This window comes from Salvelinus sp. IW2-2015, linkage group LG3 (assembly GCF_002910315.2).
Source record: "Salvelinus sp. IW2-2015 linkage group LG3, ASM291031v2, whole genome shotgun sequence".
Lineage (NCBI taxonomy): Eukaryota > Metazoa > Chordata > Actinopteri > Salmoniformes > Salmonidae > Salvelinus > Salvelinus sp. IW2-2015.
The window spans coordinates 24,519,920-24,544,312 of NC_036840.1; the positions used below are offsets into that span (position 1 = coordinate 24,519,920).

A 24,393-nucleotide genomic window follows, 5' to 3' on the forward strand; every position below is an offset into this window, starting at 1 on the left:
GTTAGTAAGCGCAGCAACAGCATTTTCTCAAACTTTAAAAAAACAACAAGTTTTGACCACTTTCCCAACAAGTCAGACAAAATGTTAGATTGGTGTGACAATTTCGATAAGTTTGTCTACTTCTCTGCTATTCAAATCTGTAATACAGTGGCTTGCAAAAATATTCACCCTCTTGGAATTTTCCTATTTTGTTGCCTTACAACCTGGAATTAAATTGATTTTTTTTGGAGGGGGTTGTATTCATTTGACTTTAATCTCTCTGCTCTTTGAAGTGCATGGCTTAAAGTGCTCCTATGGACAGATACTCCAATCTCCGCTCTGGAGCTTTGCAGCTCTTTCCCGGTTATCTTTGGTCTCTTTGTTGCCTCTGATTAACCCCTCCTTGCCTGGTCRYTGAGTTTTGGTGGGSGGCCCTCTCTTGGAAGGTTTYTTGTGGTGCCATATTCTTTCAATTTTTAATAATGGATTTAATGGTGCTCYTACTTTTTTAGAACCCAACCCTGATCTGTACTTCTCCACAACMTTGTCCCTGACCTGTTTGGGTAGCTCCTTGGTCTTCATGGTGCCACTTGCTTGGTGGTGCCCCTTGCTTAGTGGTGTTGCAGACTCTGGGGCCTTTCAGAACAGGTGTGTGTATATATACTGAGATCATGGGACAGATCATGTGACACTTAGATTGCACACAGGCGGACTTTATTTAACAAATCATGTGACTTTTGAAGGTAATTGGTTGCGCCAGACCTTATTTAAGGGCTTCATAGCAAAGGGGGTGAAGACACATGCACGGTGAAGACACATAGGTAAAACGCCAAGGGGATGAATACTTTTGCAAGGCATTGTAGGAACAAAAATATCTCATATCAATCAAAAGTGACAGCTTTACCCCATAAAGATGAAGTGAAAACATGTTTTTAGGAATTTGTGCAAATTTATTGAAAATGAAATACYGAAATATCTCATTTACATAAGTATTCACACTCCTGAGTCAYTAGATGTTAGAATCKCCGTTGGCAGCGATTACAGCTGTGAGTCTTTATGGGTAAGTCTAACACTAAGAGCCTGGAATTRCATAACCACTAGAATGGCCATGAAGGTAGTTCTGACCTTGCTATTGCAATTGTATAAATATTCCATAATAAAGAATGAATTGCTAAATGAATGCATTTATTGTGTTAAAATAGGTCATCAGAAACCACAGAACACCAAATGCAAATTTTTAATCAGTCAGAAAATGTGTTGATTCATCCAGAAGCGCATAGACTGTAAATACTAACATTTTCTACACGTTAAGATAAGTTGCCCACCCAGTTGGTCCGTCCAAAATACACCTAAACGACACTACATGGCCAAAAGTCATCAAACATCTTATTCCAAAATCATGGGCATTAAATATGGAGTTTGTCCCCTCTTTGCTGCTATAACAGCCTCCACTCTTCTGGGAAGGCTTTCCACTAGATGTTGGAACATTGCTGCAGGGACTCGCTTCCATTCAGACACGAGCATTAGTGAGGTCGGGCAGTGATGTTGGGCGATTAGGCCTGGCTCGCAGTCTCCGTTCCAATTCATCCTCAAAGGTGTTCGATGGGGTTGAGGTCAGGGCTCTGTGCAGGCCAGTGAAGTTGTTCCACACCGATCTCAACAAACCATTTCTGTATGGACCTCGCTTTGTGCACGGGGGTATTGTCATGCTGACACTGGAAAGGGCCTTCCCCAAACTGTTGCCACAAAGTTGGAAGCACAGAATCGTCTAGAATGTCATTGTATGCTGTAGCGTTAAAGTTTCCCTTCATTGGAACTAACGGGCCTAGCCCGACCCATGAATAACAGCCTCAGACAATTATTCCTTCTGCACCAAAGCGTTCTCCTGGAATCTGCCAAATCCAGATTCTTCCGTTGGCCTGCTAGATGGTGAAGCGTGACTCATCACTCCAGAGAATGCATTTCCACTGCTCCAGAGTCCAATAGCGGGGAGCTTTACACCACTCCAGTTGACGGTTGGCATTGCACATGGTGATCTTAGGCTTGTGAGCGGCTGCTCGGCCATGGAAACCCATTTCATGAAGCTCCCGACGAACAGTTKTTGTGCTGATGTTGCTTCCAGAGGCAGTTTGGAACTCAGTAGTGAATGTTGCAACTGAGGACAGACGATTTTTATGCGCTACGCCCTTCAGCACTCGGCGGTCCCATTTTGTGAGCTTGTGTGGCCTACCACTTCGACACTGAGCCGTTGTTGCTCCTAGACCTTGCCACTTCACAATACCGGAGCAGCTCTATCAGAGCAGAGATTTGAAAAGCTGACTTGTTGGGCAGGTGGCATCCTATGACGGTGCCACGTTGAAAGTCACTAAGGCCATTCTACTGCCAATATTTGTCTGTGGAAATTGCATGGCTGTGTGCTCGATTTTATACACCTGTCAGCAACGGGTGTGGCTGAAATAGCCGAATCCACTKATTTGAAGGGGTGTKCACATACTTTTGTATATATAGTGTATATCCAATGAAATAAATTAAGTATAGTAAGATGGGGGGGAACTATGCATAAGGAAGCGAACTATGCATAATTATGTAAATCACCAATTGTGAATGAGGAACAGGGTGGACCACTCTCTATTGTATTCACCTATTGTAATATAATCTCAAAACAGTGTACCCTTATCAGTCCACCGAATCCAAGCAGTCTTATTAGTCTACTCTAGGCCTACTTGGAGTCAGCTACACAGTGAGAGCGTGCGTAATTTACAATGGACCAAGATGAATGGATGCACATGCTGCATTAGCGTTGCGTACAAGATCAAAAAAGTACTCAGATGACGGGGAAGAAATGGATCATGACATTTCTGATGATTTATTATTGTGATTCATGCTGAACGGCTTTCCATATGTGGGAAAGGAGCCATATTGGGCAGCAGGTGAACGTTGGACAATGTTTTGGRTCAGATGGCACGGCTGTACTAGCTGAAACGACTAACCCCTTAGTTATGGCAAGCCTAAATAAGTGTCAGTCTGGAGTAGATGGATTGTTCTACTCAGTTATCACCATCACCAGATGGATGTTCTGTGTGCAAGAAGTTTAAAATATTATTTGTATTTTAGTTCAGGAGTAAAAATTTGCTTAACAAGTCACATAATAAGTTGCATGGACTCACTCTGTGTACAATAGTGTTTTTAACATGATTTTTGAATGACTACCTCATCTCTGTACCCCACACATACAATTATCTGTAAGGTCCATCAGATGAGCAGTGATTTTCAAACACAGATTCAACCACAAAGACCAGGGAGGCTTTCCAATGCCTCGCAAAGAAGGGCACCTATTGGTAGATGGGTAAAAATAAAAAAGCAGCCATTGAATATCCCTTTAAGCATGGTGAAGTTATTAATTACACGATGGATGGTGTACCAATACACTCAGTCACTACAAAACTATAAACGTTCTTCTTAACTCAGTTGCCGGAGAGGAGGGAAACCTCTCAGGGATTTCACCATGAGGCCAATGGTGACATTAAAACAGTTACAGAGTTTAATGGCTGTGATAGGAGAAAACTGAGGATGGATCAACAACATTGTAGTTACTCCACAATACTAACCCGAATGACAGAGTAAAAATATTCCAAAACATGCATTCTGTTTGCAACAAGGCACTTAAGTAATACTGAAAAATGTGGCAAAGCAATTAACTTTTTGTCCTGAATGGGCAAATTTGGGGCAAATCCAACACAACAGTACCAATCTCCATATTTTCAAGCATAGTGGTGGCTGTGGAAAAAGTCAAGTGGTGTGAATACTTTCTGAAGTCACTGTAGCTAACGTCAGCTAACAGCTCTCATGTCTCATCATTGAGCAGCCATAATGGAGCCGTTTCTATGGATACCCCCACATGCAGAAGCACATGTGGTAGCGCAGGCAAAAATAATGAGGAGGGTGATTGAATTTAGAACAAGGAGGCAGCCAAGGCAACAGTGTACTCCTTCTCAGGATCGTGCCCCGTGCTCTAAACTCAACTGGCTAATTTTCCTGTCTGTAAAGAGAAGAGCGGGCTGTACGTTGATCCCGCTGCTCTGATTGGATAGAGCGAAGCCTTCTCCGGTCACTCGCTTCATATATTTCAACCGATCACTTCTCATCGCTCAGTTTTCACACGCATCAACTGTAGTTTAGACACTGGCCACAACTGCGGACCACAACCACACAACTGACCACAACTACTAGCCTCTGCCGAGTCCCCAACAACTGGATGTTCCTGTTTTCAGGGGAAATGCAAAAGGGTCTGTGTTATCCGGGATCCTTGGGATGCCCCTACCCAATTTGAAGTTGCCATTTATCATGGTTAGGGGTTAAGGTTAGGTAAGGGCTATGGTTAATTTTACCATAAGGGCTAGGGTAGGGACGTCCCAATGATCCCAGATAGCACTGACCAAAAGGAATACAGCCTGTGATGCAACTTCCACTTTGGACGTTAACAAAGTGACACTCCATTTTAACTCCTACTCCACGTTTACTGGATTGGTTGAACAGTGTAGTAGAGAACCGTTTTTAAAATTCTCATCAGGACCAGTACGTAGGGAATCTAGGTTCAGGTGTTTGTTTTACACCTGCTACGTTAGGTTACACAACTACTGACCACACACCTACTTACAGAAAACTACTGACCAACTACTGACCACACACCTACTTACAGAAAAGTACTGACCACACACCTACTTACAGAAAACTACTGACCACAACTACTGACCACACACCTACTTACAGAAAACTACTGACCACACAACTACTGACCACAACCACACAACTACCTACCACAACTACTGAACCACACAAATACTTACCAAAACGACTAACCAAAAGTAGTACTGGCCACAACTACGGACCATGTCCATTCTGTAGGGCCCAAAGAACCTGCAACAACCACACAACTACTGACCACACAACTACTGCTCTAGCTCTGGTCCTGCACTCTAAAAATTAGGGGTTCAACAAGGGTTCTTCTAAGATCCTCAAAGTTTTTCGAAGAACCTTAGAGTTCTTGGCATTGAAAATGGCCCTCCAAAAGGTTCTTCCAAGGACCCCATAGAAGGTGGGGTTCATCGAGGAACCTCCTTAGTTGGTGGGTGTTCTTGCAGGAACCTAACTGCCCGACTGAAACATTTGGATTTGAACGGACAGCATGTGCAGGCACTTAAATTGAGATCTTTACATTTTTCAGTTAAGGTAAGGTTTGTCGCTTGTATGATCTAAATTGATCATGTTTTATGATGATACCGTCTATCTTTTCATATTTGTGCAAATCTTTCTAAAACAGAAAATGGACACAATTCAATGGATATCAATCAACAAAGAGGTAAGAATATGTAGGCTATAAAATATGTTGAAATGTCTAGCTGTATTGTGTGCTGATGACTGAACTGCTCACTTTTGGTGTCTGTGTCTGCAGGTATACAGACAAGGAGGCATACAAAAGGTATGTCAATTTGTATTGGGTAATGTTATTCTGATCATACTTACCATCCTCCTCCTTACCTCAGTCAATGAATAATCCCATAGGCCTCTACATTATGGACAAGGCATGTGAATGAAAACTATTAACAAAACTGTGTTTTTTTTCATTCACATTCACCACGAAAACCAAGGTATGAATTCTGCTTTGTGCATGTTTTGTTAATCATCTGTATAATCACACATTTTTTTGGGGGATTCACAGACTTCCCCCTCCCTACAACCTCTGATGAATATAACAGGAAACCTGTTCGATCACCACGCACTGCAAAATCATTCTGGGCGATGGATACGGAGAACATCAACACATTAACATCAGCACGCCAGAGGACTTGGGGCTCTTTCTGAGAGTTTACCTTATTTCATTTTTACTTCTGGCTTTGCCACCTAAAAATCATATAAACACGGAGAACTAAAATATTGTGTTATTGTTATGCGTAATATTAATAATAGGCGGGGGGGGGGGGGGAGGTCAAAAATTAACCCGCAAAAGGTTTAAAATGTTCTTCAAGGATCCATTAAAGGGGTTCTTTGAAAAGAACTTATAGGGTTCCCCCACAGTTTCAATCGGAATAACCCCTAGAGGATACTCCAGGAACCTTTTCATTTTAGAGTGTGGGCATAGCTAGTTAGCTCTGGTCTGCACTATAAATTATAACTACGTAAAATGTCATAAAATACACACCAACAATAATTGTAACTCTTGAACCGTTCAAGCTAGAGACACCAAACCAACATTCACATGTTCAGGCATTTCCTTATCATACCAACCAATCTTCACCTACTTACTCTTTCAACTATAACCAGTTCACCACCATTAACTACTGCAGACACTACCACAACTATAACTTATCTCAAAACATTTCCTACCATGTTACGGTGAGCCTAGAGAGTTCATTAATTCAGATAGAACTACAGCTAGCTATCACTAGGTATACATACAACCCTATTCTACGTAGTTCTTCACGACCACAAATATACTTTTAAAGAGTTAAAGCAAGTCCCATCAATTGTACTTCATGTACAATTATCATCTAGTTTTACATTCAGCATCACTCTGTCAAGGGAAATATAGTTTCTTTCCAACAAAGATATCTACATATATTTCAGGATGCATCCCTGGAAATAACCAGAATTCATGTAAACATTACAGTTTTGAAAACAAAGCTTGTCCAAAAAGTGGTCTCTTGGCACAACTTACCCCAGGTATGGAAGTTGAGCTGCGGGACAGGGTAAATTAAGCTGCCTATACATTTCTGTACTGAATMAAATATTACCACTACCTTTTTAAAATCACGTCAATCTTTATTTCCCAAACACAATCGTTTTTTTTGTCTTTTAATCATTACCTAAAACACTTAGTATTTTATTCGTTGCACTTTTAACATAGGCCAGGCCATGTTGTTACCTCAAATCGCAGCAATAATTCCTTGCACTATGCCTGGGAAGAAAACACTTACATTTTCTCAACTTGCCATTGGCTCAACCATTGGGTAAACTTACCCCATGGCTATTGGCTTAACTTAACCCCAAGGCAAACATTTTGACTATATTACCCCACACAGCTACAAGGATGCACTTTCGTGCTAGGTTTAGTACCTCATATAGAATCTTATAGAGACCCCAACTGATGTATAGAACAATCTTAAGATGATTTACAGTACTTTGGTTTAGAGTCGAGAATCATGGAACCATTAAACAAATTCATTTGACTGGGTGAAAATCTGTTTTCTGGACCTAACTTGCTTACCACTTTTTCCATGTGGTTTCTTCCTTCATAGGCTCCATGAAATGACCTCTTCCTAAATATTTGGTCAAATTATACATTTTGTGAATGATCTTACAAACAAGAGACCTTAACTTACCCCTTTGGCTCAAWTTACCCATTCTCCTCAATACTCTCCCTTTACACTATACAGAATGACAGAGAAGTATTAATATAGGCAGGCATACAGGAGGGAGAGGAATGCAGAGCAGAGAGATGGAGAGATCATGATGAAAGAGGAGAAACTGCTGAGCGTCTGGGTGTGSATGTGTAGACATTCTTGCCTGTTTTGCATGAGAGAATTCCATGCTGTCTGTCCTGGAGAGTCTGTAGGTCATTCTGTGCCTCTGTCTCCCTAACACACCTCTTCATGTCCTCCTGAGAGTGTGTGTGTAGAAGTCGTACTTCAACTATTTGCACATTTACAACAATGTACATAACCAATAATATAACATTTGAAATGTCTATATTCTTTTGAAACTTTTGCAAGTGTAGTGTTTACTGTTCATTTCTGATTGTTTATTTCACTTTTATTTATTATCTATTCCACTTGCTTTGGCAATGTAAACATGTTTTCCATGCCAATAAAGCCCTGAATTGAGAGCGAGGAGGAGTGAAGTGCGAGTGGAATCAGACAGAGGTCTGTACAAGTGGTGGAACACACACACACACACACATACACGTTTAGATCTGTCCCACCTGGGCTTTAGCCTCCATTGCCTTTGCTTCTCTCAGTCGCTCCTCCACCACCTCTCTCTGTATCTCCTTCCCGCGTGTTTCCTCCTCCACCACCAGTCTCATCCCCCTCTCCATCTCCTCCCTCAGCCCCACAAAGCACTCCTCAAACTGGGCCTGCTGCTCTACCCGCTCCCGCCCGTCTCTGCTCGGCCTCCAGCCTCTCCCTGTCCAGCAGGAAGGGAGGGAGGGAAAGAAGGCGATGGAGGTCCAAAGGGAGGTAAGGAGACAGAGAGAGGGAAGCGAAGATGAAAGGAAGAAGGAACAGAAGGAGGGATGGAGAAAGGGAAAGAAAGAGTGATGGGTGGTTAGAATTGGCACTGTTCTCAGTGGTTTGTGGTAGTCAGCCTCAGGGCTGGTGAGGAAGAGTGAKATCTTTGGGCTAGCTGCTGTACCTTTCCCTAGAGTGCAATTATAGAAGCCATTATTCCAGCTAGGGCCTCTAAACTCCCAGCCACAATACATCCTATCTGCCAGGAGACTCAACAGCCACTTCAATACGGCGTGTTCATCATAACTATATATCTACCGCCAGAGGGAATAGCGAGAGAGGAGGTACGGAGAGAGAGAGAGGGAGGAGGTGGGGAACGAGGGAGAGGAAGTGAAGGGTGCTAAAGTACATATTCTTTATGGAGGAGGACATATTGGAAATGTAAAATCTGCAGCGGTAGGATCCTGGTCTCAGTTAGTGTGTATAATGTATATAATGTGTGGGTTATAGTGATATGCTACTGTACGTCTATCAGTGCGTTAATCAAGGTCGGCATTTCACTTGGAAATCCAACACATCTGGATTGAACGAGGTGAGATCAGAGGAGTTGATGTGTGTGCAGCTGGACATAGAACAAACACATGCCTATTACCTTCACCTCTAGTGTAAGCAAGAGGAAATGTGTCTGTCAATCAATTCTAAAGCCTTTGGAAAAGGAAAGAGAGAGGAAATAACTTACAGGCCTGAATAATGAGTTGACGGGCTATTAAATGTGTTAACTTGATTTGATCATTGAAAGATAAATGTTCCATCCATGATTTGTCTTCTTGGTGTGTGATCTACCACCACCTGTTGATTTAGGAAGTTTGCTTTATCCTCCTCCGCCTTCTGCAGAAATACCTCCACCCTGGGGGGGGGGGGGGGGCTCCCTCTGTGTGGACCCCACCTTAGTCTGCTCCAAATGGGGGGAGAGAGAGGCCAGCCCTGGGTCCCGGCTGGGGCTTGTGGAGGTAGAGGGTGAGAGAAACAGCCAACACAGAACAAGGTCAGCTAACTCTGGTCCTGGAGTGCAGTTATTAGTGCAGGGTTTTGTTCCAGCCCGACATTAGCACACTAAGCCTGTGCATATTGCAGCCCCACAGGACCCTTTATCTCACCCCTGCCACTGAACCACACTTGGATATTTTCCATTCTGAGGAAAACAACTTAAGTGTGACATCGATGACACAAGCCCTCAGTGGCAGAAGCTCTATTCCCTCCATTTCCCTCCTCCCATGCCCTGAAACCATGTTCCTTCCTTTAAGAGTGGAGCAGCTAGAGAGCAGAGTAACATGAAACACCYCACACCAGCTTACACACACATTTACAATTCTGCCTCCAGAGATGTCATCCTCTTTCTCCATGCTGAATTACCCCTGGTCAAACTGATGTGTGTGTTTGTTCTCTGAGTGCTTTCTCCCTCGGATTACTGCTCTAACAGCGGACAGTCATTTGAATAATTGTTTACAAATGTCTTTCAAAATGCCATTATTTTACATTGCTACTTGCTTGATATTCCCCACTTGGAGGAAAAGCATTTCTGACTGACGATAGAGCGCAGAGGCAGGCAGAGAGTGGAGGGGGGAGAAACGATTCATCAGAAATGGAACCAAATACTCTGTGCAATTGTAAGTAAATAACACTCAATAAAATAATAATAACATTAAAAAGGTGTCTTGGAACGAAGGTAGAATTACGACATAGCTAAACGTCTCGTGTTTGCAGTTTTTTATGGAGGCTGTCTAGACGTGAAAAAGAGAATAAAGAAAACGTGTCATCTTGGACTGAAGTACCTTATCCTACATTCCATTGTTAGTGGAAGTTGCGTACACAAAGCATGATTCGAGTGTTGCATTGTTGAGTCTAACCCAGGATGTGCGTGGAAGAGCCTGTCTTGTTCAGCATCCTCTGTAGAAGCCCCATGTCAGACGTGCTCTCWACCCCTAACAGAGGACAGACACCCCTAGACTGGTAACAGAAGATCACACCCTTCTTACTAACGAGCCTCGGCTGGATAGATGAGGATTACACCCTCCCTATTCTCTGTTTGACTCCTAAAAATACCCCCAGACTCCCAAAAGAAGACTCTCGGCTAGTTAGACGAAGCACAGCTAGCTCACTGTTAGTCTGTGTGAAAATCATAGCACTGACAATTTTTCTCCCTTTCGGCACGAACGCTCTCTCACCCGCTCCTTCTCCGTCTTGTACCCCACTTCACCCTCCCTAGGCCCTTCACTTATTCTAAGACGGTCGCTTAGCAACTTTCACAACACAACAGTGTCGCTCTCCAATTTGGCACTTAYCTCTACTTATACCCGTGGTTTTACAACGTGCGTCGGTGTGCATTTGTTTGAGGGTATGCTCGAAAGGTATATGACAGATCCTTCTCAGAAAACAAATATATATAGTCCCCTGGGCTTGTTAGAATAGCTTATTCTACAATAACTAAATATAGAGACAAAATAGAACAGAATTTTTACAACACATTAATTCAGCTTCAGCATAATACCGACACAAGAAAAGGCAAATCATTTGAGGTTTCTGTGTGAAACCGATAATCCACCTGTAGCAGTTAGTTTGCCCTCTAGTGGTTTCCCTGGATTTGCAGTCAGACTACACCGCAACCAGCAACGGAGAATTTGCAAAAAAAAGCATTTAGTAGGTTACTTTACAAACAATATCACTTGTGCTACGACACAACCGTTCTTCCTATACAAATATTGTTAATCATTTTACCCCAAGAACTTGTAGGACTAAGGCTGCACAAACATCGGCTGTGCGCAGTAGATCACTTGCTKGGTGTCATGTTGACTCGCTGGGAAAGGAATAGAAAAAGTACAGACCGACGTTTGTGTTGGTCTGTCATCTCGTTCACGATAATTTCTTTAAAAAAAGACGTTTGCGGTATCCGTCTGTTTGTGGTTACAGCAATTATGCTAWCTGCTTACCGATTTTWATACATTCAGAAACTACAATATTCACCATGGCTTTACAAAAATATACATTTACTGATGCATGTATAGCGATGCCACCAGCTTGGCATTTACAACAATAAAAAAAGACTAACACGAGGTAAACAGAACACTCCCCTAGAGCAACATATGAGTGGAAGGTAGATTGATGTACATTCAACCCAACACACAGGGCCTGGTCTGGCTGTGGTGGTCATCTGAACCTGAGAGGTTTTACAATTACATTTGGTTTGGAATTGGTAAGCTCCCTGCTAGCATAGTAGCACATTACCATTCAATTGTAATAGCATGTTAGCATTCACAATAGTTTGTATCTTGGCTTCGAGACTGGGGAAACTGTAATTCGCTGAATCCAAGGGACAACTCAATATATTGATTGCCATACTTTTAAAACAGAATAAGTACTACTACTAAATTTTCTRATATTGGCAGTTTGACATTTGGTTCAGTCCAGAGGGGGGTTTGAACTGGGCTACTCCACAATCAATCAATCACCACCACGGGCGGTGGTTCCTCCTGCGCCCCCTCGTTGGCTGGGCTAAGTGGTCCGGCCCACCACACAGTCAGAGCGTTGTCCTGTCTGACCTCTGGGGTAGGTGATAACATCACGACATCTCCCTCAGAGCCCGAGGAGTCTCCATCGCTACTGTCCCCCGGAGAGAGGAACTGGCGCTGCCCGCTGGACGTCACCAGCAACGGCATAAAGGGGTGGACACTAGGGGGAGAATGGAGGGAGGAGAGAGACGGGACGGGGCATTGAGAYAAAATAAGAGCCATATTGAAATGACAAATACATTGCTGCCCCCAAACAGCAAGTGGGAGACCACTTCTAAAAATCTATATATTTAGTATATTAAATCGATTCAGCAGTCAAACAATGTTAATAAAATCGTGCTTCTACACCTGCATTGCTTGCRGTTTGGGGTTTTAGGCTGGGTTTCTGTACAGCACTTTGAGACATCAGCTGATGTAAGAAGMGCTATATAAATACATTTGGTTTGGTAAAGCCTACCTGATGCCATTGGTGCAGTCCCTATGGGCCTGGAAGTGGAGGTGAGGCTGCAGTAGCTCCTGGTTACCATCGGGGGGAGCTGTGAGGGTGTCCCACACTGACACCACCCCCTCTGTATCACCACTCAACAAGTACCGGCCAGACCTACACGCACACAGTCAGCATTAACAACGACACACACAGAGACAGACCGAGAGATGCTATAATATGAAGAGCAGTTATGAAGAGTATAATTATGTTATGAAGAGCATAATATGAAGAGTAGATAAAGGGTTCAAGGGTATTAGGTACTAAGTCAAGGGTTTCTCAAATGGTGGAACGGGACAGGGGGCATTGGCGGGCTGCGGTTAGCTGTGAGAGTAGCAGGAAGACGAGATGCAGGGACTTACGGGTCCAGGTCGAAGTAGATCCGCTGGTTGGTGGCCACATTCCTTTTCAGAGAGAACAGAATCTTTCCCGGGTCCCTCAGGTCCCAGCACAGAATCTCTGGGTCCTACACACACACACACACACACGTACAGCTAACCTTGTGGGGACACAAAATTCAGTCCCATTCAAAATCCTATTTTCCCTAACCCCTACCCTAACCCCCTAGAAATAGCATTTGACCTTATGGGGACCAACAAAATGTCCCCAGTTGGTGAAATGTTTGTTTACTATTCTTGTGGGGACCAATAGTTAAACACACACTTCAAACACCTCAAAACGTACAAGAGCAATAATAACTCTGATAGTGAATGTGGGTATGAGTGTGTAAATACAGTATGTGTTTGAGAGAACCACCACGTTCTCCACTGTGACACTGTGCTCCTCCTACCCAAATCTCCRTCTGAGTGGTCTGTTTTAAAAAGACTACTTTTTCAAGCCCCATGTCTCCCTTTGAGGTTGTGTTTGCGTTCGGTCACCTTGCGACCCCCGGTGTACAGGTAGTGTCCGTCGGGTGAGAAGGTGAGGTGTGTGATGCCCCCGTGGTGCCTGGGCGGCAGCAGGGCCAGCTGAGAGCCGTCCTGGCAGGAGTAGAGGCCTACGGTGCGGGAGTACGAGCCACAGGCGTACACAGACTGGCACGGGCTGAACGCCATGCAGGAGATGATGCCACTCTGACCCTGACCCTGCTTCTTCACTGAAGAGGGAACACACACTCAGCGTCCACATGGGTTCAGATCAACATATTAAGGATTAAGGACCGGTTCGGTTTGCGCTGCTGGTATAACTAATGGGTTATAAATCTAGGAAAATATGTTGTTACTTTACCCTTATTTTAGAGAACACATTGTCATTCATAGCAATGACCTGGGGAATAGTTACAGGGGAGAGAAGGGGGTGGGGGGGTAAATGAGCCAGTTGGAAGGTGAGGATGATTAGGTGGCCATGGACACCGGGGTTAACACCCCTACTCTTATGATAAGTGCCATGAGATCTTCAGTGACCACAGAGAGTCAGGATACCCGTTTAACATCCATTCCGAAAGACGGCACCCTATACAGGGCAATGTCCCTAACCACTGCCCTGGGGCATTGGGATATATACAGGGGTTTCTTTATACCAAAGGAAAGAGTGCCTCCTACTGGCTCTCTATCACCTCTTCCAGCAGCATCTGGTCTCCCATCCATGGACCGACCAGGACCAACCCTGCTTAACTTCAGAGGCAAGCCAGCAGTGGGATGCATATCAGATCATTTGATGCAGCTGCGTTGGAATTATTTGATAACTTGAAAGAAAAATACTGCACTTACCAGGATCCCCTGTGTTAATATTTTTTTTATTTAATTTAACTAGGCAAGTCAGTTAAGAACAAATTCTTATTTACAATGACGGCCTAGGAACAGTGTCCCTTGTTCAGGGACAGAACGACAGATTTTTTACCTTGTCAGCTCGGGGATTCTATCTAGCAACCTTTCGGTTACTGGCCCAACGCTCTAACCACTAGGCTACCTTGGCCCATTTATAGCTGATATTACAAATTATAACAGATATTACTCTGTCTACACTGTAGAGAATGAAAGAGCAAATAACATGGGGTGCACATTCMTGTTTTTGCCCGAGCACTACACASCTGATACAAATAATCAAAGCTTGATAATGACTTGGTTATTTTAAATCCAATGTGTAGTGAGTGCTAGGGCAAAAACACTAAAACGTGCACCCAGCCCCGGACCGAGTTTGGAAACCCTTATCTCCTCTACTAACCTACAGTGGGCCTTTCCTCACAATCTCGTCCAGGCCTGTCTGTGTAGAACACCCTCACTGTCTTGTCGAAGCCGCAGTAGAGCTGTGATCCGTCTGGGGAGAAGCAGAGGGAGTGGGCTGCGGTCAGCTCGTCCAGATGGTTGTAGGGCCTGAAGCTGGCACGCAGGTCCCCGTAGAACGCATCCCAGATATGGACCGGGTTATCACGACTGCTGCTGGCTATACTGGAGGAGAGYGKGAGATGGAGGAAAYGATGGATGGAGACAAAAAGATTGGACATGGAGGGAAGTTAATGATGGATGGAAAGATGAAAAGAAAAAGACAAATGGGTGGAGAGAGAGAAGAGGTTGAGGGAAATGGAGGAAGAAAGGAAACAAGTGTGGGTCACAACAGGACAAAGGAAGAGTAATTTTTTCATCTCCCTTGAAAAACAGACACACAGACACTGCTTTGTGCCAGATCCATCAGAGAGGACATTTCAGTACTTCACTCCCCAGTCACTATTTCAGTTTGAATTTCATTCAGCCCCTCTTATCTATTCAGTAACAGTTTGTTGCTTTATAATGGACAAAAAAAAACGAGCCATCAACAAACAGACATGCTGTATGGCTTTTCAACTAACATAACTGCGGGGGGGGGAACCTAACAGCCCAACACAAACGCTTAAATATCACTGTCTGAACTGAGGCTCAATTAGCCAAGAGGAAATTAGCCTGGGCGGCTCAGTGCTCTTATGGCACTGTGTCTTTGTTCTGTCTGTTGGGAATCCCCTCATTATAATGGTACACCACAGCTAGCCTGGACGCCGGCCCAGAAAGCAATTCAAAGGAGAAACACCAGTGACCATTCTACGCTCTACGGGAGGGTACAGAGCATGGCTTTAGGCAGAGAGAGGGAGGGAGAGCGGGAAAGAGGGAGGAGGGAAAGAGAGGGAGGGAAAGAGCGAGGGAGAGCGTGAGAGAGAGCGGGAGGGAAAGAGGGAGGGAGAGCGTGAGAGAGGAGGGAAAGCTGGGAGAGCGTGAGAGGAGGGAAAGCTGGGAGAGAGGAGAGACACAAAAGAGAGGGAGAAAAATGGGGTGGGGAAAAGGGAGGGAGAGGGGGATACTTTAAACAGAAGCACTCCAATATGACAAAAACAGCCAAGAATCCCACTGCCCCTCACAGACCCTCACCACATGCTTGTAAATTGTCATGTTTTTTTACTATATCTACCCATCAAATCTTAGTACATTCCCCAGACACCCAAACAGGAGTACGCCTCGTCCACCTGTGAGCATGATGCAATGATGTCTTCTAAACGTATATTTCGATGGTTCATTTGACTCCCCGAACAAATGTTTAGGAAACGTTAGGGCCACGTCATCCCACCTGACTGACTCCACTCCGTAACCCTCAACAACACCAGACAAAACATCATGCTGTCTGAACACACACACACACAGATGGAGTTCACATGGGGTGTCAGCTCCGACTAGCATCCTCGTCCCTGTTACCCCGGCTCCTCTCAGGGTCCTGCTCTCAATCCCTCAGACAATCATCTCCTTGGGTCGTTCATGCTCTCATCCTCCACTCCCCCCTCTCTTTCGTCAACTCCCTTTCCCTTTTTCCTCATTCCCTCCAATTCGTCTTGCGGTGAAGAAATGTTCTCCGTTCCGTGTTGTTTATGGTTTGATCCTGCACTCCTTGTGTACTGTCCCCCTTCCACCCCAAGACCCCTCTCTTTTTCTCATTCCCCCTCCTTCTTCTAGTCTAGAGGATATGTTGCTTTCCTCGCTTCGTGGGGTGGACCACAACCCACGCTGGGCACTGATCAGAGAGGAACCATCGGAGGCAGTGTGAGGAGAGGTTAAGCGGTGTGCGCTGTTGGTAAGGAGGCCTCCTTACCAACCCGTAACAATGGCATTCTCCACGGTAACGGCTGGGCAACATTGATCTCAGCTTGCCACAGCACAGACGGAGCTATAATAATTACAGTGCTTTAAAAAAGGCCCTTTAAAAACAGTTCTGTTAAAGCTGCAATATGTAACTTCTTGGGAGTTCTGAACAAATAGCTAATAAGTTTTCAAACACTATTCAACCATACCTCACAAAGGGGGGCACKTACAGTATTGGTAGATGGGTGAAAATAAAAGCATACATTGAATACCCCTTTGAGCATGGTGAAGTTATTCATTACACTTTGGATGGTGTATCAATACACCCAGTCATTAGCAAGATACGGGCGTCTTTCCTAACTCAGTTGCCYTAGATTAAGGAAACTTCTCTGGGATTAAATTAAAACGGCAAAAAAATGTGGCAAAGAAATTAACTTTATATCATGAATACAAAGCATTATGTTTGGGGCAAATCCAACACAACACTGAGTACCACTCTTCATATATTGAAGGATGGTGGTGGCTAGGGCTGTTGTAGTGATGTATTACCACCACACTGGCAGTCATGAGTCACTCGGGCTCCCGAGTGGTGCAGCGGTCTAAGGCACAGCATCTCAGTGCTAGATGTGTCACTACAGACCCTGGGTCGATTCCAGGCTGTATCATAACCATTTGTGATTGGGAGTCCCATAGAGCGGCACACAATTGGCCCAGCGTTGTCCGGGTTAGGGTTTGGCCGGGGTAGGCCGTCATTGTAAATAAGAATTTGTTCTTAACTGACTTACCTAGTTAAATAAAAAATGACCGCAGTAAAAATGTTGACCGTTGAGTCATGGTTATCTCCTCTTATGCACATGCATTAACCTTTAACCTAACCCCTAGCTAACATTAGCCAGCTAGCCAGAATTCCTAACATATCATACGTTTTGCAAATTCGTATAATAAGAATTATAAATCGTAACATATCCTACAAAAATGGGTCATGGGCAAACAATTTTAATACATACCAAAACATTATACTAAATGGATCGTCTCAGATTTACGTACAGAATAATACGAAATGAAGGAATTGTCAGTAGAGCTCCAAGACAGGATTGYGTCGAGGCACAGATCTGGGGAAGGGTACCAAAAAAATGTATGCAGCTTTAAAGGTCCCCAAGAACACAGTGGCCTCCATTATTCTTAAATGGAAGAAGTTTGGAACCACCAAGACTCTTCCTCGAGATGGTCGTCTGGCCAAACTGAGCAATCGGGGGAGAAGGGCCTTGGTCAGGGAGGTAACCAAGAACCCGATGGTCACTGACAGAGCTCCAGAGTTCCTCTGTGGAGATGGGAGAACCTTTCAGAAGGACAACCATCTCTGCAGCACTCCACCAATCAGGCCTTTATGGTAGAGTGGTCAGACGGAAGCCACTCCTCCGTAAAAGGCACATGACAGCCCGCTTGGAGTTTGCCAAAAGGCACCTAAAGACTCTCAGACCATGAGAAACAAGTTTCTCTGGTCTGATGAAACCAAAATTGAACTCTTTGACTTGAATGCCAAGCGTCACGTCTGGAGGAAACCCGGCACCATCCCTACGGTGAAGAATGGTGAGGGCAGTATCATGCTGCCGTTTTTCAGCGGCAGGGACACTAGTCAGGATCAAGGGAAAGATGAACGGAACAAAGTACAGAGAGATACTTGATGAAAACCTGCTCCACAGCTCTCAAGACCTCAGACTGGGGCGAAGGTTCTCCTTTCAACAGGACAGCGACCCTAAGCACACAGCCAAGACAACGCAGGAATGGCTTCGGGACAAGTCTCTGAATGTCCTTGAGTGGCCCAGCCAGAGCCCGGACTTGAACATCTCTGGAGAGACCTGAAAATAGCTGTGCAGCGATGCTCCCCATCCAACCTGACAGAGCTTGAGAGGATCTGCAGAGAAGAATGGGAGAAACTCCCCAAATATAGGTGTGCCAAGCTTGTAGCGTCATACCTAAGAAGATTCGAGGCTGTAATCGCTGCTTCTACAAAGCACTGAGTTACCTATGCATAGTCACTTCAATAACTCTACCTACATGTATATGTCACTTCAATTACCTCAACACCAGTGCCCCCGCACATTGACTCTGTACCGGTACCCCCTGAATATAGCCCCACTATTGTTATTTACTGCTGCTCTTTAATTATTTGTTATTCTTAGCTCTTACTTTTTTGCGGGTATTTTCTTAAAACTGCATTGTTGGTTAAGGGCTTGTAAGTAAGCATTTCACTGTTGTATTCAGCGCATGTGACAAATACAATTTGATTTTTTCTTWTTTTAGTTAACTAGGCAACTCAGTTAAGAATAAATTCTTATTTACAATGACGACCTACCCTGGCCAAACCCGGACGACGCTGGGCCAATTGCGCGCCGCCCTATGGGACTCGCGCAATGCTGTCGGGGGTACGACAAATAAAAAATGTGATTCACATTTTCAAAGAGTGCATAAAGATTTTCCAACGGGGCTATGCAGTTGCTCCCGACGCCACTTGGGCACACTGCAGCATTCACTGAGAGGCTCTTGCTGCCAAGGGAATGCCTGACAGCTTYAAAMACGTTTTGGTTAATAGTTAACTTTGTTAAAGCAAGGCCCCTGAACTCTCGTGTATTTTCTGCATTATGCAARGATATGGGCAGTGACCATGTAATGCTTTTACAACATACAGAAGTGCGCTGGTAATCAAGGGGCAAAGTATTGACACTTTTTTTAAATTGCGAGATGAGCTTAAAGTTCTTTACTGACCATAATTTTCACTTGTCTGACTGCTTGCATGATGACGAGTTTCTCACACGACTGGCCTATCTGGGTGATGTTTTTTCCTCACCTGAATGATCTGAATCTAGGATTACAGGGACTCTCCGCAACTATATTCAATGTGCGGGACAAAATTGAGGCTATGATTAAGAWGTCTGCGCTCTTCTCTGTCTGCATTAACAAGGACAACACARAGGTCTTTCCATCATTGWATGATTGTTTGTGTGCAAATTAACTCAAGTGTACMGACAATGTAAAATGTGACATYGCAAAGCACCGGAGTGAGCTGGGTGCACAARTACGCAGGTACTTTCTCGAAACAGACGACACAAATAACTGGATTCGTTATCCCMTTCATGCCCTGCCTCCAGTCCACTTACCGATATCTGAACAAGAGAGCCTCATTGAAATCGCAACAAGTGGTTCTGTGAAAATMTTATTTAAATCAGAAGCCACTGCCAGATTTCTGGATAGGGCTGCGCTCAGAATATCCTGCRTTGGCAAATCGTGCTGTTAAGACAATGATGCCCTTTGCAACTACTTACCAATGTGAGAGTGGATTCTCAGCCCTCACWAGCATGAAAACTAAATACAGGCACAGACTGTGTGGYAAACGATTTAAGACTGAGACTCTTTCCAATACAACCCAACATTGCAGAGTTACGTGCAGAAGCACACCCTTCTCATTAACCTGTGGTGAGTTATTCATWGTTTTATATAAGATGGCTAAATAAAGAGCAAAATAATTGATTATTATTATTTGTGCCCTGGTCCTATAAGAGTTCATTGTCACTTCCCACGATCCGGGTTGTGAKAAAAACTCACACTCATTCTTATGTTTAATAAATGTATCGTATAGTGTGTGTGGCAGGCTTACAATGATGTCAAAAAACAACATTTGAGAGTGCGCTGACCCTGGTGCTAGAGGTGCCACTGTGTGTTTCCATCTCCTCCCCTCTCTTCTTCATGCCTTTCTCCAGTATGCAGAGATAGGGGCTGTCAACAGTTTAATGAAATATTTTGTTATTGGGAAAACATGTTACTATCGATGTTCCCGAACTGATTTCACTTGGTTTCCCAAATTAAGCATACTGTAGCTGCAGGAACAGGGTTGGAAAGCCCATGGCATACGGCGTTTGAGCGGAATAACACCTGTCACGGGGCGAAATAACCGGAGTAGCCATGAGTGAATTACATTTATTTTGCCCCTGTTCCTGCCCATTTGATAATGAGCCTTATTAACTTGCAACTAATTATTATTTACAAGATTAAATTGACAGTCCGATGGGTGAAAACACGATCACTTGATGAGAATAGCGTGTGCAGCCTGAGGCAAGGAACAGAGCGTAAGCTTTAGTTGCAACTTCCTCAAATCATCAATAGCCTGTAGTCGCACCATGTATCCCATATATCTTTTGATTTCTACGACATTCTATGGTTTATATCATTCACAACTAAAGTTGCCAAATAACTCTAAATCTAGTGTATAGGACCCGTTTCAAATGATCACTTTTACGCTGAACATAGCCATACGCGTACTCTCGCTCTGGAATGGGAAAAATATCCTTTCTACGGTTTGGCGCATAGCCAGAAAACAGAATATGAGTTGGCATACTGCGTTCTTCTCAAATACTTTTTCTTAATATCATGTTTCTTTAGACATGGCTAAAATAAATAATGGACTTATTTTGATGGCGTATATTAAATTGATTTATTATACTTTCTTTAAAATATAGATGTTCCAAAAGGGGCATCTGCGGCGTGCATGTGCGGAGGCCTGGAGATAAACGKGTTTATGTTCATTAATGGTCAATTACCGTGAGACCGGCAGGCTTTTGCAAGACAATAACCGGTTGACAAAATTTCATGACCTCCGCAGCCCTAGTGGTAGCTGCATCATGTTATGGGCATGCTTTTCACCGGCAACGACTGGGGAGTTTTTTTTAGGATAAAAATAAACACAATAGAGTTAAGCACAGGCAAAATCCTAGAGGAAAACCTGGGATCAGTCTGCTTTCCAACAGACATTGGGAGACAAATTCACCATTCAGCAGGACAATAACCTAAAACACAAGGACAAATGCACACTGGAGTTGCTTACCAAAACGACATTGAATGTTCCTGAGTGGCCTAGTTACAGTTTGGCTTAAATCTATGGCAAGAATTGAAAGTGGCTGTCAAGCAATGATCAACAACCAACTTGACAGAGCTTGAAGAATTTAAAAAAAGAATAATGTGCAAATATTGTACAATCCAGGTGTGCAACACTCTTAAAAGACTTACCCAGAAAGACTCACAGCTGTAATCGCTGCTAAAGTTGATTCTAACATGTATTGACTCAGGGGTGTGAATACTTGTGTATTTCATTTTCAATAAATTTCTAAAAACATATTGGGGTATTGTGTGTAGATGGGTGAGAAATCTATTTCATCCATTTTGAATTCAGGCTGTAATAACAAAATGTGGAATAAGTCAATGGGTACGAATACTTTCTGAAGGCACTGTAGCTTAAAGGGAAATAAAGAAAGATACGAATAATCTCCAGCACCACCCCAACATCAACATATGTGAAAATGGCGAATTTCTATGTTTTGTAGTAAAAAAGATCGAACGATCAAGTGTTTCCAATGACATCATTAACCAATTAGTAGGCAATGCCTACTCATAATTGGTCAAAATCACACCGATGACGTCATTGGAAACACTTATCTTCCTCTATCTTTTAACAATAAAACATTGAAACGCATTATTTTCACTTATGTTGAGGTGGTGCTGTTTAACAATTTTGAAGTCTCCCTTTAAAGCTGGAATCATTAAAACTGGAATCCATAGCAGTGAAACTGCCACGTCCGTTATCGATGTTAGAACAACAAAAACGTTATTTCAAACAAAGAACACTGTCCCCCCCCCCATTAGACATCATTGCTGGCGTGATAGAACAGCTGAATATGTACCGATTTTTGTTTTGAGGGGACCGCGGTGCGTTACGTTCCCCAGCTCTGCTTCGTCAGCAAAAAACAAAACAGAAGCGGGACAGACAGTGGAACTGCTAACCCTACTGCGGATTTGATCTTTAAAGCGCTTTGTGACAACCYTTCACATAAAAAAATGGCTTTATAAATAACGTTTGATTGATTGAACTCACAAGCAGGAGTCAGGGTCCAGGGAGCTCATCTTGGGGTACCAGCAGTAGTCATAGATGGTGTCCCCCTCTGCCATCTTCAGCACTGGACTCTGCAGGGGAGAGAAGGGGAGACATGAGATAAATACTGTGTTGATCTCCAAGGGGAACCTAGCCATTTTAGTCAGTTACCCTGTGGTGTATTCATTAAGCAATACGTTTCGCAACAGAAAACAATTTGCAACGAAAACAAGTGTTTCTATTGGACAAATTCAGGTTGATCCCTCCCCGTTTTGTTGGCTTTCTAGTGAATTAAATCTCTGGAGCCTCACCATCTCAGTGAGCAGGTCCCAGTTGTAGCTGTAGATCTCAGGGGGGAGGTTGTAGACACGCAGCACATTGTCTGCACTGTTGGTCAGGATGCACAAGCCATCTGGGGCCCTGGAGAATTAACACAGTTACTTCTTCAGATAGCCTGTAAAGCAAAATGGATCCTAAACCACGTAATCAACCAAGGAACAATATTTTAAGAGGGAGTTACCATTTGCAGCCCTTGAGGTAGTTCTCAGGGAGGCTGGAGTACTCAGCCCAGGAACCAGTCAGCATCTGGGGGTTCTGGCTGAAATCGAGACCCAGGCTGCAGATAGGAGCGAGGGGATAAGAGTAGGCCGCAGTACATGAGAAATACATAGATGAGGACAAACAAAACAGTGGATGGATAATTTAAAGGTTTGGACACCCAAATAGCACAGCTGAAATGGCTCTTRAAACCTCAAATCTCCGTGTGCTTAATTCTTTAGCTTCTAAAGTATTTACCTAGAATAATTCTAAAATTCTTCACATACTTTTGGCCTTCGCTGGTGCTTTCAGCTGAGCTTTCCTGTTCCCCCTCTTCCACCTTCTCCTCTCCTCCCTCTCTCGTGCCGTGGTCCTCACAAGGACCTCCATTCTCATGGCATTCTACTTCTTTGGCTCCCACATCTTCTTCTCCTCCTTCCATCACACTTGGCTGGTTGGCCTCTAAGAGATATGGATAAACATTATGAGTTAAAGACTATTATTCCATTAAGWCAAGAGGCTAGAGGCTATATTCCCCATCTTCTGTACCTTAAACTCCTCTTTTTTTTTTTTTTACAAGGAATGTGAATCACACATGATAAGCATTGACTTAGAATATTTAGAGAGATGCACACCCYTGAATGAAGCTTTCCTGGAATACAACGACTGGTAACAACTTTACCTCCATTATGGGTCAGTACAGCCAAGTCTTCTTGCCCCAATCCTGCCTGTTCTATGGGTCCTTCATGTGTATCAGGGGGGTCCAGGCTGAGACTCAGCCCCAACCCCTCTCCACTGAGCCTGGGCTGCTTAGCTGCTGGAGGGGCCTCTTCTTTATTCGCCCCCAGTTCTAAGCACTCACCCTGGGATAGAGGTGGTGCTGATTGAGGAGGCTCGCTTTCCACCTCTGCCTTCTGTCCAACTTCTGCCACATCCCCACTTTCACCCCCCTCTACTGGACCAGACATCTCTCTCGATCACTCTTTCGTCCTATCCTTCGGTGCTTCCTCTCAAATCTTCTTTCCCCCGGTGTCACAGTGCTGAGTTGTATATCCTGGCTCCCTGGTGGTCTGCCTGTGTCAGACGTTAGTGTGGTAGGTGCTACTAGGGTGCTTCTTCCTGCACTGTGGATGTCTCAGTCTGGGGGAGGTTGTGGTCATCACAGCACCCACGGCACGGGACACTGGAGGGGTAGAGGGGTTGGCAGGGAGAAATTSAATACGAACACACTACATCATTGATACACGTCAAATAAAACCCATCTAGCTAGCTAACAAACATATAACCAATCATTCAGCACTACATCACAATATCGACAAAATTACGCCATCAGTGTTAAAATMATATTAAATGCGAGGGTTGGTTAAATTACGGCTAGTTTAGCAATTAGCTAACTAGCTACTAGAAAACAGTTACAGATGGACAACTAGCGATGCTAACTAATGTTAGTTAGCTACCTCTTTGGTCGGCCTTACGGTTTTTCTATTAGGTTTCACAGCCTCTTCGGCAAAGGCGAAACTCTTCTTTACTGAAATAGAGTATTTGAATGACAACAACGTAGCAGCACACTGGACTTGGATAGCAGCAGTCACGAAGTCATGCTGCGAATTTGTAAACACAAGACACCGCCATGTTACGTTCACCA

General features: G+C 44.0%; 1 protein-coding gene across 2 annotated transcripts; it reads right to left on the reverse strand.

Annotated features, from left to right (window-relative positions):
• Positions 1 to 11,154: 11,154 nt before the first annotated feature.
• wrap53 (WD repeat containing, antisense to TP53) lies at positions 11,155 to 24,393 on the reverse strand. 2 transcript variants are annotated; one of them, XM_023972643.2, is made up of 11 exons: positions 24,206 to 24,393; positions 23,431 to 23,931; positions 23,036 to 23,210; positions 22,732 to 22,827; positions 22,523 to 22,631; positions 22,215 to 22,303; positions 14,418 to 14,641; positions 13,133 to 13,350; positions 12,617 to 12,720; positions 12,228 to 12,371; positions 11,155 to 11,930 (listed from the first exon to the last, which is right to left on the reverse strand). In XM_023972643.2, exons 2-11 carry the CDS (start codon positions 23,714 to 23,716, stop codon positions 11,699 to 11,701), a joined length of 1,677 nt encoding a protein of 558 aa, XP_023828411.1. In that variant the 5' UTR covers positions 23,717 to 23,931; positions 24,206 to 24,393; the 3' UTR covers positions 11,155 to 11,698. The 2 variants fall into 2 exon arrangements, with proteins under 2 accessions (XP_023828411.1, XP_023828418.1); XM_023972650.2 differs by having other exon boundaries at positions 24,224 to 24,379.

Coding starts and splice junctions, on each gene's coding strand:
- wrap53 (XM_023972643.2), bottom strand. CDS start 23,716: ATGTCTGGTCCAGTAGAGGGGGGTGAAAGTGGGGATGTGGCAGAAGTT. Junction 23,211..23,430: donor TGTACTGACCCATAATGGAG/GTAAAGTTGTTA, acceptor CATATCTCTTAG/AGGCCAACCAGCCAAGTGTG. Junction 22,632..22,731: donor TACCTCAAGGGCTGCAAATG/GTAACTCCCTCT, acceptor TTAATTCTCCAG/GGCCCCAGATGGCTTGTGCA.